Here is a 15,478-nt window from a genome sequence, read left to right on the forward strand (position 1 = left end):
TCTAGTTTTTTCAAACTAAAAAAAGGTTGAAATAAGAATTAAAAGTTTTCAGGCACAGCGCCGACTTAAATTATCATGTTTCCAGCATATGAGAAGAACAATAAGTTTTTCCCGCAATGTTTCAGACGCTGCTACAAGTATGGAAGTGATGTAGTCATAGCAAGGAAAATGTACGGGAATACCATAGTTGTAAAGACCCAGGGCTTGCAAAAACGGTCTTGATTGAATAACTTTTTCAGAAAAATCATAAACGATCGAATGATAGCTCAAGTGATAACTATTTCGAACTGTCATTTACGAAATATATAACCAGTGTGATCATCAAAGTTGAGCGTCAAGGCTCTGCCGGGCACTCAAAGTAGATTAGCTATTATTTGAGTTCTCATTTGACCATTTTTGATATTTCTGAAAACTATTATTCAATCAAAAACTGTTTTTACAAGACCCGGGCTTTCACAACTATGAATAATGCACCTATTTTAAAATGTGGAGATATTTTTGTATATATTACATGTAATTTTGCGGGTTTTTTTTTCTCAAAACACCTTCATGATGTTTGAGGTAACCCGTGTAGAACAGGTGAAGAATGAAATAATTCAGTTTCGTTTATGCATTTCTACGAATACAATGCGTATACCGCAGCCTATTAAAAACAGTCTCCCATGACGTTGCTCAACATTTTAAGGTCTGAATGAAATCGGGTCTTTAGCCGTTTGACTTCGAATTCCCATGTCTTTTCTGAACATTTTTTCAAAACTATATTAAATAGAATGAAATATTCAGCACCTTGAACATTGATATTCATTTTATAACTTCTTTTTCATTTTCAATGTTTCCTAGTGTTGGATTTCCCGAGGGCTCAAGTTTTTTAAGTTTTGAACAGCAGTGTAATGCAAGTTGTTTCACTGACCAACTCTGCAAACGTCTCCTTTGAGACCAACTTTTCTTTTTACATGCCATTCTCTTCTTTTCTTCATGACTCACATCCTGCAGAACTCACAGAGCAGTCGTTCTCTGGGGCAGAGTGGCAGTTCTAAAAATAAACAAAATGCGCGCTTGGGACCAACGGCCATCTTAACTTTGTTTGAGAGAATGAAAGCTTTCAGGCTGATAATAAATTCAATTGAGCTGAGTTGCTCTACTGAATTATTTATTCTGCACGCAACATATTTGATGGCAAGAAGAAGAAAAAAGAGAAAAAAGGCAATGTGCAAAAGTGGAAAAGTATCGAACAAACACGGATGTTTTGCTGAATTCAGAAACTAAATATGTCTAAAAAAGTTATGGGAAATGGAACAAAACGTGTTGAATGAAATGAAAAACCGCGAAATCGGAAGTCTTGTAACTGATAACGAACGCAAATGCAAAACTAACTAGCAAGCAGTTTTTACAAAACACTGTGTCTTCCAAGAACTTGATTTCCCGAAATAGGCATTATTAGAAGTGTCATATCTCAAAACTATTATGAATCCAAATCGACAAATAAAATAACAAATTTTATTGGTACATATGTTCTGACAAGGATTTGTACATCTCTTCTCTGAAAAGGCTTTGTTCTAATATAGAATGATTCTGAAAAAGTTTAGTTGTGAAAAATATACCCAACTGTGCAAAAAGATACGAACTTTGGCCGTTTTTAATTGAAATTGCCCAACTTTGACGGTGTGTGATGGTGATTCTCATTATAGCACATAGTAGATTTTTAATGAATCTTACAGAGCTAAAAGAGAGCTTCATTTTTGTAGTTGACGAATTTTTTGCACGGGTCCTTCCTGAACAGTTATGGTCATTTGAACACCACAGCTCAAATATTGCATTATTTTGCACTGAAATTGGTTGATTTGAGGGATAAGTTTCTTTGTTGATACGTGACTTACTAGGAAGGGTCAATGCAAAAAAGTTATCAATTACAAAAATGCAGCTCTCCTTTAGATCTATAGGGTTCATTAAAAACCTACTATGTGTGACAATCAGAATCACCATGACATACTCTCAAAGTTGGACAATTTCAACTGAACACGGTTAACTTTCGTGTTTTTTGCACTGTACTGTAAGTCTCCTGGAAAGACAGGCAATTGGTACAACATAACATACGTTTTCGTATAAACGCCAGTATACTCTGCATTGTTTTCGGAACTTTTTTATTGGTTTTGTTTTTTTAAGTCTCATGGATGGACTTCATTTTTAAACGCAATTTTTTAAATTGTTTTAACCCTGAAACTGTCAAAAATTTAGTTTATTAAGAATTGATACCATTGAAAATCATCATACTCTTCACTTTTTTCGCTCTTTCTAATAACTGTTTACAGCCAACGAATTTCGTGGACAGTGGCTGCTCCGGTCAGTATACTGATAAAGAACTTCATAAATCTTATCAGTATTTCGAAACATGAAAAGTTGGGAAATAGTTTTTTTCTAATTGAAAAACATATTACGTAATCTTGGTGTATGTGCAACTTTATTCAGGTTTTTAATACAAAACTTTGTGACGGAAAAGAAATACCGTACAAAATCAGACAAGCTCGCAATATGCGTTGTTTTATACAAATAGCGGTTACTAACAATGTGTTGTTAGAATAAAAAAAGAAAATACCCGTTTTTATAAAACGGTGTGTGCCTGTTAGTAGGAATGGGTGGGTATGTATGTTTCATGATTTAGAAATGTCCGTTTCCCTTCTCCGACGCATTCTTCTGCTTTCTGAAAGAACGACTTCTGACCCATTCGTTGATGAAAGTAAGCACACTCTTCTTTTTCGACCTGGATGACGATGACGTTGTATCTGATGCCACAATCGACGGTGCAACATTTGGGTATTCTTCCTCTTCATGGATGGTCTAAAAATAGTTTTGATTCATGATAGGTGATGACTTGATAAGTACAATAACCCAATTCACCAAAAGCTATCAATTATGTACGTACACCTCTCGAAACTCAATTGACCTCCTATTTTTTTCCGGTCACGAGTCTGATTTCTAGCGTACATACGTGGTGCACACTCATACAACATACCGTGATTGGGGCGATGACGGCTGCTTGATTTGCATTGGTTGTAAATTCTTGCGCCATGACAAGATCAGCGTCCTCCTCGTTCTCCTCCTCGTCGGTTTCGGTGATTGCGGGGCATCGGGAGGCCAAGTACGTGTAACTGCGGCGTTTGCATCTGGAATAGGACTAAGACTTGTTTGAAAGAAAGGTCACAGACTGTATACGGTATTTGGTTAAATCACAGTTCCCTACGTGACAAGTTACACTTTATCGCAATATTGTTTGCACCTCCGTTTTTCAGATTTCCTGTCTCTTGGCACGTTTCAGAACACATGAACACGCACACAAAAACGACAGCGCGGCAGTTTTCTCAACTAATCTCATGATAATCGCTCACAGTACCCACAATAGGAAAAGACCTGTCACTTGAAATAAGGATCTTTTCAGTACCTTGACTCTTGTCTGCGATTACGTAGCATTAGCATTCTTTGGTGTTTGTCAAGAAGGGAATCGAGCGAAGTTCCTTCTTTTCCTGCAAAAAAAATTAATTTTGCGATTCATTATTATACATTTATGTAAAAAAAAACAAACCTGGCGCAATTTTTGGTGCAAGCTGTACGGTATTGGTTCTGGTTCTTTGTCTTGGCTGCGGCTTCTTTCTTTCATAGAGGTTGAAATCCGAACGGATGACTGGTGAGAAGAGTGCCATTGGTGCTGAAAATGTCACATGGGTCACTTATTGCAACACAAACATATGTAAAGAAAATGCAACATCTGCAAAAACTAGAAACTAGGAAAAAAGGAAAAAAGAAAGATAACTAGTTGTGTTTGCCTTTTTCAGTTCACTCCCTGACTTTTATAGAAGCCTCCGAGAGGCAAGCTGATAGCGGCGAAGATCATCGCAAATAGGACGAGTAGTCGACATTGAAAAGAGAAGTTAAGTTCGTATGGGAAGCAAAAAATACATTTAAAAAATTTATGATAAGAGTCATTATGTTTTTTTGGCTTTTTCGGGAATGAGAAGCCGAAATGCCCGAAAAAAAAGACAGCTCCGTTTTCCAAATCATGTGATGTGATAGGTTTTCAATCATAACAAAATGGAATGTTCTAGAAGAAATACTATCTGATAGTAGCTGATAATGAGAATCGCCTTTCAAAAGTGGTGGAGAGGAGGGAACACTAGTTAAAATGGGCGGGGCTTGGAAAACAATAAAGGCAATGATTCATTGATTGGGCTGTTCTTTCCTAGGAATTTACACTGGGTAATTAGACATGTTGATGGGTAAAAAGGAAGGATGATCACTGACCAATTGTACCCAATTTGTGTGGAATTCGAACTCTCGCTAACCGGATTATGACAGACTGTGAAGTTTGACCTGGCTGGAAATGGGAGGGGACACGTTGTTGTGAAGACTATATACTCATTACCTGTCCGGAGCAGAAATTATAACAATGTATCATTTTCTAGATTTATATACTATAAACAGAATGTTCTCTGGTTCAACTACAGTACCCCTGTTTTCAAAAACAAAATAATGAATGATGATCTCTCAAATCCAAAATCTCCTCGTAATATTGAAAACAATATTGAAAACACCTCCAGTTTTGTGAAAACAGTGAAAGCAATAAAATCGAAAAATTAATTATCAAAAACATAGGTCTACCCCGGACCGCCAACTGGAACAAGTTCCTCGTCTTGTCGCAATCATATGATAATATTGTTTTAAGAAGGACTATGTGTTTGCACCCATCTTAACCTAATAACAAAACACTTATGATTACCACCCGGCGGAGACAGGGTGGAGAGTGTTTCCTGTGATTTTTGAAACATTGATTGTTAGTCTTATTTGCAGGAAGAAAGTTACTATTTTTGATTAAAAATGTATTGAAAATAATTTTTTTTTTTCATTTTCAAAAAAAAAAAGGACGGTACTAATATAACTTTATGTTCCGTTTGAGTCGCAATAGCAGAACGGGCGATGAAATGTGTTATCAACTCTAAACCAGACTAATTTCCTGCTATTCTCGCTGGTAAGCCGCTTTTGACGCGTTGGGACTGGAGCACAAAGGGTTTCCCCCATAAGAAAAAAAGAACTAAAGTTGATACGATGAGTACTGAAAAGCAAACGTAGACAATGAGGTGGAATAACCGGAACTAATACGATTTTTTCAGAAAATAATGTATAAGAGTCATTACGAAAAAAGGATTCCCTCATAAGACTTATGTATTTGATTCAAATAGTTTGATACCAAAACCGAAACCACTTGAATCTTCTAATCAGACCTTTTGGTTCAACACTAATTCGAATCTTCACGAAATTTCAATCAATCATGATTTCTTCCTTGTTAACTTCCCCTTTAGACTGTCTCCTCGTTTTCTCACTAGTCAGTGAGATATCAAATTTAGAAAAGGGGTTTTCCGACGGCATCTGATAAATGGGGACGGGATCGTAAACGTCTGTTTGATTACAAGCTAATAAATTGTCCTCACTTCCGGTCTGGAATGATATCTTTATCTATTTTGGGCTTCCCCCTTCTCCCTTAAAGACTTGAAGATTGTTGATGCTTTGATGTGTTAGTTTTTGTTACTTGATGTTATTTAATAGAGGAAGAAGAAATATCGGAAGATCAGATGAGAGTATGGAAGTAACTGACCGCTCCCAGTTCTTATCAGTGTTGACATTCATTAGGAAAGAGCAAGGAGCACTTACGTGACATAATATGCGATAGGTCCATTTTGTCGACTGATTGGCAAGAAGTATTCGGAGAAAAAAGTTGCTTGTGTGTAATATTGACGTTCTTTACAAAACAAAAATTGACTCGCTTTGCTATCTGAAATAAATCTACATATTCAGTTTCTACCCAATTGTTCTCTGACAGACATATGACATGTGACAGAGATTTGAATATAAAGCGTGAGATGGTTTAAAAAACTGAAAATAGCAAACCAAATCGGTTTATGAAACGTGTGAAATGGAAACTGTGAAAACATGAGTCAGGTGGTGAAGACCGGAGAGAAAACAGAACCAAAATGAAATTTAGTGAGTTTGCAACAATGTTTTGTAGGCCGGTTAAAGAAGTGGGAGGAGGATTTTTGATAGGGTAAAATGTAAATGGAAAATTCTAGTTTTTGATGAGTAATTCAGTGAATAAGGATAAACAATAAATTTGCAATGGTTCTAGACTGTCAACATTTGAAAAAATCAGAGATTGCAGGTTGGAACTTTATAGAAACATACATAATAGGAAATCAGACTTTGAAATTTTAATTCGGACTTTTCGTACGAAGTTAATATGAATACACAGCCGTTATAGCTAATAAGTTATAACTAAATTTAAAGATACTCCTAAATTTTTGCTCTCAGCCTTCGAAAAATCGGTGGAACATAGTAAATTTGAAAATAACTAGTGACTGACCTTGATTCTCATTACCAACTTTTGTGAATCATAGTTTTAGGCGAAAATCTATGTTGCTGCTGCCAATAAAAGAATTTATGTTTTAGAGGAAACCATTCACAAATTTTGCAAAAAACTAGAAAAATAGTGCTCTCCCTGATTGAATATTTTTTTTTCAACCTGATTCAAATCGGATTACTCGATTATTTGAAAACCGAAGAACATAACGGAAGTAGTAACTAAGCACCAACGATTGAATTGAAATGCAAATATTGCATTTATCTGTCTACAGGAACCAAAAACAACAAAATAACCAATTTCCGTTGGTTCTTTAGAGGAAGTTTATATAAACATCATGTATAAGGGGAAGTGAATATTTTGGAGAAAATAAAACAAAAGTCAATATGCTAATCACGAGACATCAGGTAAGAAGTTCCTGTGGTATAATCATGTGTACATATATACAAATAGCATAAGTTGAACAAAAAACCAACAAAAAATAATGTTCTTTCTTTCTTATCGGTCAGAACTCAATGTAACCGACTTACACCCACATTTTGTAGACAGGAATCCCATAAAACCGACTGAAAGTCATATGAGAAGATTGACAGTTGATTGAAAGTAGTTTGAGTTGGCATCAAATGCATGATATTCTCTAATGATACCAAATATTGATTTTCAAGTGACGGCTCTGTTTAGCACAAAACTCACGCCGACATGTTTCTTCTGAAAAAAGAAAAGTGTCGTTACGTTAATCGCTGGCAATTGTTTCCTTGGCACGAAGACTAGCACGTAGATGTTGAATTGCATGTAAACACTTTTATTATTCAACCATTGATGCTAATTTGAGCTCAAGAAGCAGAACAAATAGGTGTTGTTAGATTTTCGAAACGTTTGTATATTTTTGAGATGAGCGGGAGTATCTCGAATGGTTTTGCTAAATAGGAAAGTGAAAAATTTGAAGTTTAACATTTGAATGTTTGAGGATGATCTCTTCGTCAGCGAAAACATCATAGATACAATTTTTGAAAGTTTTGAAGCTTACAGTTTCAAAAAGTTATTGAGAATGTGTAGTCCAGTCTAACAAGGGAAGTCGATGTAGACGCAAATTATAAATCAAACAGTAGTTTTGACTATGGGAAAGTCCATTTCTGCGATCAAAACCGGCAAAATGTCTCTGCGAGCCGAGTTATGAGCTCTCAAACTTTTCATATGGTTAAGCTTTTTCACATGGACTTCCAATTTGGCCGCATATACGCCACCACGCGGTTCCATTTGTGTTCTCCAGCAGTTCACCGGTGCTCGCTCGTTTACAAATGACAACATCTTTGCGTATACTATTTGCCGATTTTGGAATTCCATGTGAAAAAGAGTCACCATAAAATTTGAGAGCTCATAAGAAACATTTAGCCGGTTTTGCTGGCAGAAATAGACTTACCGTAAACTATCCTTGTAATCTTTCTTCCTCTGAAACATCTCTTCATAAAAATGATAACCAGTCTGAATATGTTTTGTTACAGTCTCTAAATGTGTAGTCAAATCTGTGAAAAGTTCATTTACTATAATACTTGAAGATTGGAGTAAAATCTATTTTGATGACAAAAAGCATAAAGCAAAACCTAATTTTCAGACCACTGACTTTCCAGCCAAATTTGAAGCTTCAATGGCAACCCCTTTTTCCGTTTTTTAATAACTAGTCGGTTTGAATAACGCTGTGCAGATTCAGCAAAATGTATGAAACAAATGAAGTTTAGAGGTTCCTAATGGAATACTCTGGTACCCACTAAAAAATCTGAAAAATCGTAGCAAAAATGTTGTCAAAAACTGCATAAGCTTCGCGCGTCTAGAGATAGATGAATACATTGAACGTCATCACTGTTCATAGTTATCCATTTGCGGCAGAAATCGAACCTGCATCTCTCGGACCTCCGTTCAACGCTGTTATTCACTAGGACGTCACGCCGCTTGGGAGGTGGAGGGGAGAATGCGCTCATCTACCTAATGAGGTCCCCACCTTATGCGAGGTTGGGAAAAACCACAAATAGAGGACGTTGGTCCGTCAAATTGCAAACACACTGCACAAGTTGAACTGTACATAATTCTAGCAATTATCTCTTCTATTAAAAAAAAAAACGTTCTCATTGATAAACAGTTATCCGTTCATTAATTGAATTTTTAATAAGCATTATAATGCACATCGTTTCAAATGAAATTCGAATGTGCCAGAAAGTCTTACACTGTCTGTTTCAGATCTATTATTTCTGTTAATAAGCGTAACATGGAATGTACTCTTATTGCATTTTTTAGAATTTTTTTCATTAGTTTTTTGTTTTCTTGCTGTGACAATCTGAACAAATAACTTTGATACATATATTTTGATACATATAAAACTTTGCTACATATAAATCGTTTCTTTTTAAGTTTTTTTTCGTGGTGAAATTTTTTTTTAAAACTAAATTTATCTGAAAACTGGAACATTTGAAAAATTTTCCAAAATGTTTATTTTCTAGAAGTTTGACACTTATTATTGTTCAAATAAAAATGTCGGAATTTTTTTATTTCAATAATAGATGTATGAGCTAATAGGTCAATTAATTTTTACTCTTGTGATGGTGAGACTTCAAGAAGAAGGAAATCATAGATACCCAAAACAGTCCATCTTCATGACTTCAATTTCTACTTTTCTTGTTCTATTCTATTTCCAAAATTCCATAATGAATACATCATTCTATTTATAACACTGAACCACGTGAACACACTTTCTTTCATTTTCTCGACAACAAATTACATAATAGAAAAAGTGAGCCAAGATTTAGTGAATGTCTAATTTGTTTTCGAGAAAGTGTTCTGGTGAGCTTTTAGTTTTCGAACATAATGAGGTAACAACTGAACATTCAATGGCTATATTGGGTCGACACATTAATTTTTGATTTCTTTCATTACAACTTATTTTGTTGTGTTTTGTCTTCCCGTTTTTTCGTTTTTTCTTTACAGGAGAATGTATGAATTCATATTCTTCTCCATTTGGCTATTCGTGTTGTTTCTGGAGTTTGTATGTCTTTTTGTATTCCTTCAAATGCCCTGAATTGTGTCCTTTTATTTTATTCAACACTCCATACTCAAATTTTTTCGTTTTCTCATTTATTTTCCCTGTGTCATTTTGATTTTTGGCTATTTTGATTCTTCCTTCTTCGAGTTATTCTGTATCTGCAAGCCCTACTCGCTCGCTCCACCCATTCATATTCAAACACATCGTCTCAAGCTCCGCCTCTTTTTCTTGAATCTCTCATTGATCAGTTGCACGAATTATTCGCTCTGCCTCGATTCGTCGGACCATTTTTGAATAAGTTCTCGTCAATCATGAAATTCTTCATTTTCTTTGTCTTCATCCTTCTCGCTTTCACTGCTGAGCCAGTCGAATCTCGCAACTGCGGAATAAAGGCATATAAGACTATCATGCGGATTTGTCCAGATGGGTGCACCACTGACGGTAAGCATAATAAACTTTTGTAGCATTCTGTGTTCTAACTTACGATTCTTGTAGACGCCACACTTCCAACACGCGTCTGCGCATTTGCCTTGTCCAAAGAAGAAATTCAAAATGGATGTTGCCCTGAGGAATAAGACGATGAGAAATACCACACTTCTCAAGTTGTTCTGTCATCTAGAATCTGCAATAAACTTTTTGTTAAAATCCTTTGTTTACACTAACACTTTTACTGGAGATCTGTTACAGGGTGTTATTCAAAACTAGTTCTGAGTAAAAATTTCATTTAGAAAACGCACTGAAAATAGCCACATTCAAATTGATGTCACGTTTACCTCATAAAAATTAAAACACAGCTCTGAGGTTCTCATTTTCAGATAGCCAACTTGAACCATCTGAAAAATAAACCAAGTGTTATAAAGAAAACAACAAATAGTAAGATCAGAATGGTCAAGTTTGAAAAGAACTGGTCCGAAACATGCTAGCTGTTTGCGCGGATTTGTTCAGAACAAGGGATTCGTGCTCCCCGCAGCTTCACAGGCCGGGTGCCTGAAAAGTCTCTTGTCAGTACTAGAAAATTTTACTGTGCGCACCGTTCTCACATTCTTTGATTTCGGAAAATTCTTTTGTAAGTTTTCTAGTTGTTCCTGTTGTTAGATTCGAACCAACAAGTTTATGTTCTTAATTTCTATCCGTTATCAACTAGGCTACGCTGATTTGAAATCTCTAGTCGACCAAGAATATGAATAATGGAAGATTTTATCACTTACAATCTCACAGAGAAAAAGGAATTATATTTACGTGAGTAAATCGAAAACTCTGTAAAAAATATTAGAATTGTTTTTATTGTAAGCTGTAAAATCCAATTAAAAGATTAGAAGTGCCCGAACAGCCGTTTCAGTTTTTTAGAGTTTCGAAACGTGCTATTTCAACAAATCTCACATTTCTCACGCTAGATATCGTTTTGCAAAAAATTTGGTTAGTGAGAAGGATTTATATACAGGGGATTATTTTGCTATGCCGAAATAGTTGATGCGCAGAGAGTCAGACGGACGTCGCAAGATCTCAACATGGATAAATAAAATCTCTTTCCCTAGTCCTATTGCGTTTTCTATGTCTATTCCCAATTTCTCTATGTCTCCGCAAGGAGAGATATGAAAACAGATATCAGACACTGCGTCAGGAGCTCTTTTTTGAATGAGAGTTTCGTCTTTTCAAAACGAAGAATATGAAATGGGCAGGGAACTGAAATGAAAAGGGATTTTGTAGCATTTGTGAAGTTGTGAGAGGAAGTGCAGAGAAACAATATTTCAGGATATGATTCCGACTGTAATGGAGGGTCATGTTCGAAAAGAAGTTTTTGATTCCTAATGTGTGTATTTGCAAAATCTATAGAAAGTCTCTTACGCGAGGTGTGATTTTGGTGAACGTTCATTTACTCAATTTTTTGATTAAATAACCCATTTGTTCCTTTTCTGAGATTCGAAAACACATTACGTCACACTTTTCTGGTAGATTGTTCCAGCAGGATACAATCTCTCCTTTTTTATAAAATATTTCACGGCGGCAATATTTCAATGCGATTGACGTCTTGCCTCAAAAGCAATCCGAGCCATCTATGTGTCATTCCAGAAAAGAAATCCAGAAATACTTCTCGAAGCCAACACTTTTTTCTCAAATGAATCATTCATTCATTTTCGTTTCAATGGATTATTCAGGGAGTCTTGCGAATATATGGCTTCTTTCACTTGGTTATATGATATCCGAGAACACACTCGGTTACCGTAGTCTTTGCTAATTAGCAAGTGGGAAAAATGAAGAAAACGGAAAGGCGACTAATGATGTGGTGACTCAATGGGAACTTGGATATGCCATGCTCACAGGAAATGAGAGAATATTCTACGTATTTTGTTTTTCTATTTTGAGAGAATCAAACGCAGTTTCGGCATCTTTCAGAGGAAGGCTTTCAAAGAGTCGAAGAGCATATTATTTCTTTGGGGACTTATGTAGTTTATCGACACAAAAATAAACAACAAAATCCCAAATTCGTTAACATGTGGGTTAGAAATTGAACTGGATATAGATAGGAGGTAGTTCAGTGGTATGAATAGAAAAAATAAAATATAGAGTTCAACTTGTGTACAGTGTGTTTGCAATTAGACGGACCAATCATTCTCTATTTGTGTTTTTTTCAAACTCATAAAGGGAGGTGACCTCATTAGGTAGATGAGCGCATTCTCACCTTCACCTCCCAAGCGGCGTGACGTCCGAGCAGCCCAGGACGGAAGTTCGAGAGGTGCAGGTTCGAGTGGTGCCGCAAATAAACCGTGATGACGTCCAAATAATTCATATTTCTCTAGACGCGCGAAGCTTATGCAGTTTTTGACAGTATTTTTGCTATGATTATTCAGAATTTTAGCAGAAATATGATGAAAATGATAGTGCACCTAGGTTGTTCATTAAAAGCTTTCAAACTTTAATTGTTTTATACATTTTGCAGGATCTGCCGCAGAAGTTTTGAGACCAATATGTTATTGAAAAATGGAAGAAACAGTTGCCATTGAAGGCCGTGTTACTAGTGATGCTCAACTTGTACAGATTCAGCTAATATGTAGACAACGAGTTGTTTTTGAAAATTTTAGCGTCGTCCCAAAAGATATTTTTGAATGTTTTTCCCAGTCCCGATATAATACAAATCAGCTTCATAGCCATTTATCTAATCCTCGTTTTCTTATTAAGAATTGCAAGTTTTACCGCTCCCATCATGTACCAGAAGGAAATAAGAAACTGTTTCAGGTTCCTAATTTCAAAAACCATGAAATTCTTCATGAAGAAAACAAACACAACTAGATTTCACTGAAGCTTTTACCATATTTTTGTAATATTCAAAAACGCTCACTCCTTCAAGGGATATCATAGAAGGGAACTATTTCAAAAATTTTATCTATCGCAAGTTTTTATTGTTTTTTTCTTGTTTTATCAAGTCACGAGAAATCTGATCCCGGCATGTACAGTTCTGCTCAAAAAGTTATCAAGTTGGCTGTTTTCAGTAGAAAATTTCTAAGTTTGATAGTGTATTTCGGTGTCACCTGAAGTTACGATAAAGTCAATTTTGTATGGGATCGATAGAGCAAAAGAGTACATTATTTTTGTAGTTGACCATTTTTTTGTAGGTACAGTATCTTAAAAATTACAGATTGTCAAAGTGAAAAGCTTCAAGCTAGTGTGCACTGAAATTAGTCGGTTTCAGGTAGAAACTATTTTTATGACCTCTATCTTCCAAGATAGTGTTCCTACAAAAAGATAATGAACTACAAAAATAAGGTGATATTTTAGCACTGTTCAGCCCATACAAAATTGAGTTCATTGCACAATCAGGTAACTCCGAAATACACTACAAAACTCGGAAAGAAATCATCTAAAGTTGATAACCGTTTGAGCGGTACTATATGCTATTTTTTGAATCAAATCATTTTTTCCATGTTATACCTTCCATAATCACCCGGAGCCCAACAATTGGTATTCCTTCAAATCAATAGAAACTGCCAAGGATTTCAGAAAAGTGAAGTGAAATTATCAACACATTAATCATATCAACTGGAGCAAAACTTCTGGTCAGACAGGTATAGATGCCAGCGTTTGCCGCTCATTTACAGTGAAATTGTTAGTTGAACCCACCTTTCCCCATAAACAACTTTGATCATTTTCTCTGTTTTCTACTTTTATCACTACCCAGCTTGATTATTTTTTAATACAGTGCGCGTCATAAAGATAGGACACCCCCTAAAATTTGACGTTCTGAAAAATCCTGAATATTTATCAAAAATCGGTGAGTGCAGTTCGATTCAGCGACCCTGAAAACCCTCGACGACAACCAACCGTTTGGATTGAGCAACTTGGAGTAGCTATGTGCTCAAAAGTGACTTTTGAGGCCGCGTCATTAAGATAGGACACCCCCAAAAAGCAGCACTTTTCGACTCTTTTTCCTAAAATATGTGGAATTTTTGATCGGAAATTGCTCAAAGTGCTTTAATTAGTCCTATTTTGAATGTTTTCACAAAAAATAATCCTAGAAAACTTGTTCGAAAAAACTCGAAAAATGCGATTTTCTAATTTTCCATTAATTTTTCACTTTTTTTCGAAGTTTATAATGAAAAGTAATATAAATCACTTTCAAGGCATTCATTGATGAAACTCAAAAAAGTAAAAAATCACTAAAAAGTCGGAATAATTTTCGGTAAAACATTTAAAATAGGACTAATTATAGCATTTTAAACAATTTCCGATAAAAATTCCACATATTCTAGAAAAAAGAGTCAAAAAGTACTGCTTTTTGAAGGTGTCCTATCTTTATGACGCGGCCTTAAAAGTGACTTTGGAACCCAGAGCTGCTCAAAGTTGCTCAATGCAAACGATCAATTGTTTCCAAGGGTTTTCAGGGTCGCTGAATCGAACTGCACTCACCGATTTTTGATAACTATTCAGGATTTTTCAGAACGTCAAATTTTAGGGGGTGTCCTATCTTTATGACGAGCACTGTAGTATCTCCTTTCCTCCAATGAGTTTGATTGTTCAACACCAATTTTATCAATGCAATAAACGATTTTCTACATTTCTATATTGTTTAAGAATTTTGATTAAGAGAGTTCTTGTCTTTGTTGCTCATTTTGCCAAGACTAAGGAGTGGACCATTGTGTTTGTTGAAGGGCCCTCCATCGGACCGTCTTTCCTCGCTTTTTGTTGGACTGAGGGCCTCTGTCGTGGGTTGCCTGGCTATGATCGACAAGCAGGTCTACAAGAAGATGGTTTGTTCAAAATAAGAAAGTGTAGAGGCGCAGAGAGTTAGACAACTGTGGCCTTCCTTCTCCTTCTTTTCTTGCTCGCTTACTAAACACACGTTTGTCCGCTTTTCATAGCCCAACCAGGGTTTTTTTTATTTTGTGTAAGTCATTCGGGTTCATCTTGTGTTCAATTGTTTAGAAAATTTTTTTTCGACAAAATAGGATCCTCTTTCCCCTTGCTTCTCTCTCGCTAAACACGCGTTCATCCGTTTTTCATAGCCCATAAAACTGGAACCAAATTTTTGGCCAGACTGGAATGAATGCCACTTGCGCTACAAGGTTGCTAGTACTTTACACTGAAAGAGATAATTGAAGCTCCCTTCCCCATAGACAACGTCAATCTTTTGGTGCGATATACGATTTCATACATTCCTTGTTTCAACTATTCGATTTTTATTTCTTCCTACGTTCCAACACTTCTTGCAAAACTTGGATAAAATGTCGTTGCATTGAGACCATTCGTTTGTTTTGTAGCCGTGGGGTGTCCCCAGCTCAATGACGTCTCCGCAACCGACCGTCAGTTCGATCAGCGAAAAAAGGCTAGAGCAGAGACAAGCAGGGCCACAAGGTGATGGTCCGTGCACAAAAAGAAAGTACAGAGACGCAGAAAATTAGACTGTGTCCTCTCTTCTCCTCCTTTCCCCGCTCGCTTGCATCACACGTGTTAGTCCGTTCTTCTGAGCCTAATCAGGGGTTTTCTCTGTTTTGTTTAATTGATTCGAAGTTATCTTGTATACAATTTCTTGACTAATTTTTTCCATGGAGTAG

The 15,478-nt window shown here is 36.1% G+C and overlaps 2 protein-coding genes across 2 annotated transcripts; one reads left to right on the forward strand and one right to left on the reverse strand.

Annotated features, from left to right (window-relative positions):
* Positions 1–2,655: 2,655 nt before the first annotated feature.
* On the reverse strand, positions 2,656–5,722 carry GCK72_025678 (uncharacterized protein; the record flags this gene model as incomplete). Its single annotated transcript, XM_003106273.2, has 5 exons — positions 2,656–2,835; positions 3,011–3,161; positions 3,437–3,518; positions 3,578–3,700; positions 5,698–5,722. 5 exons carry the CDS (start codon positions 5,720–5,722, stop codon positions 2,656–2,658), a joined length of 561 nt encoding a protein of 186 aa, XP_003106321.2.
* A 4,020-nt stretch (positions 5,723–9,742) lies between these two features.
* On the forward strand, positions 9,743–10,006 carry GCK72_025679 (uncharacterized protein; the record flags this gene model as incomplete). The annotated part of the gene is made up of 2 exons (XM_053736442.1): positions 9,743–9,872; positions 9,927–10,006. 2 exons carry the CDS (start codon positions 9,743–9,745, stop codon positions 10,004–10,006), a joined length of 210 nt encoding a protein of 69 aa, XP_053580008.1.
* Between the last annotated feature and the right edge of the window lie 5,472 nt (positions 10,007–15,478).

Source organism: Caenorhabditis remanei, chromosome X, assembly GCF_010183535.1.
Source record: "Caenorhabditis remanei strain PX506 chromosome X, whole genome shotgun sequence".
NCBI classification, from domain to species: Eukaryota; Metazoa; Nematoda; class Chromadorea; order Rhabditida; family Rhabditidae; genus Caenorhabditis; species Caenorhabditis remanei.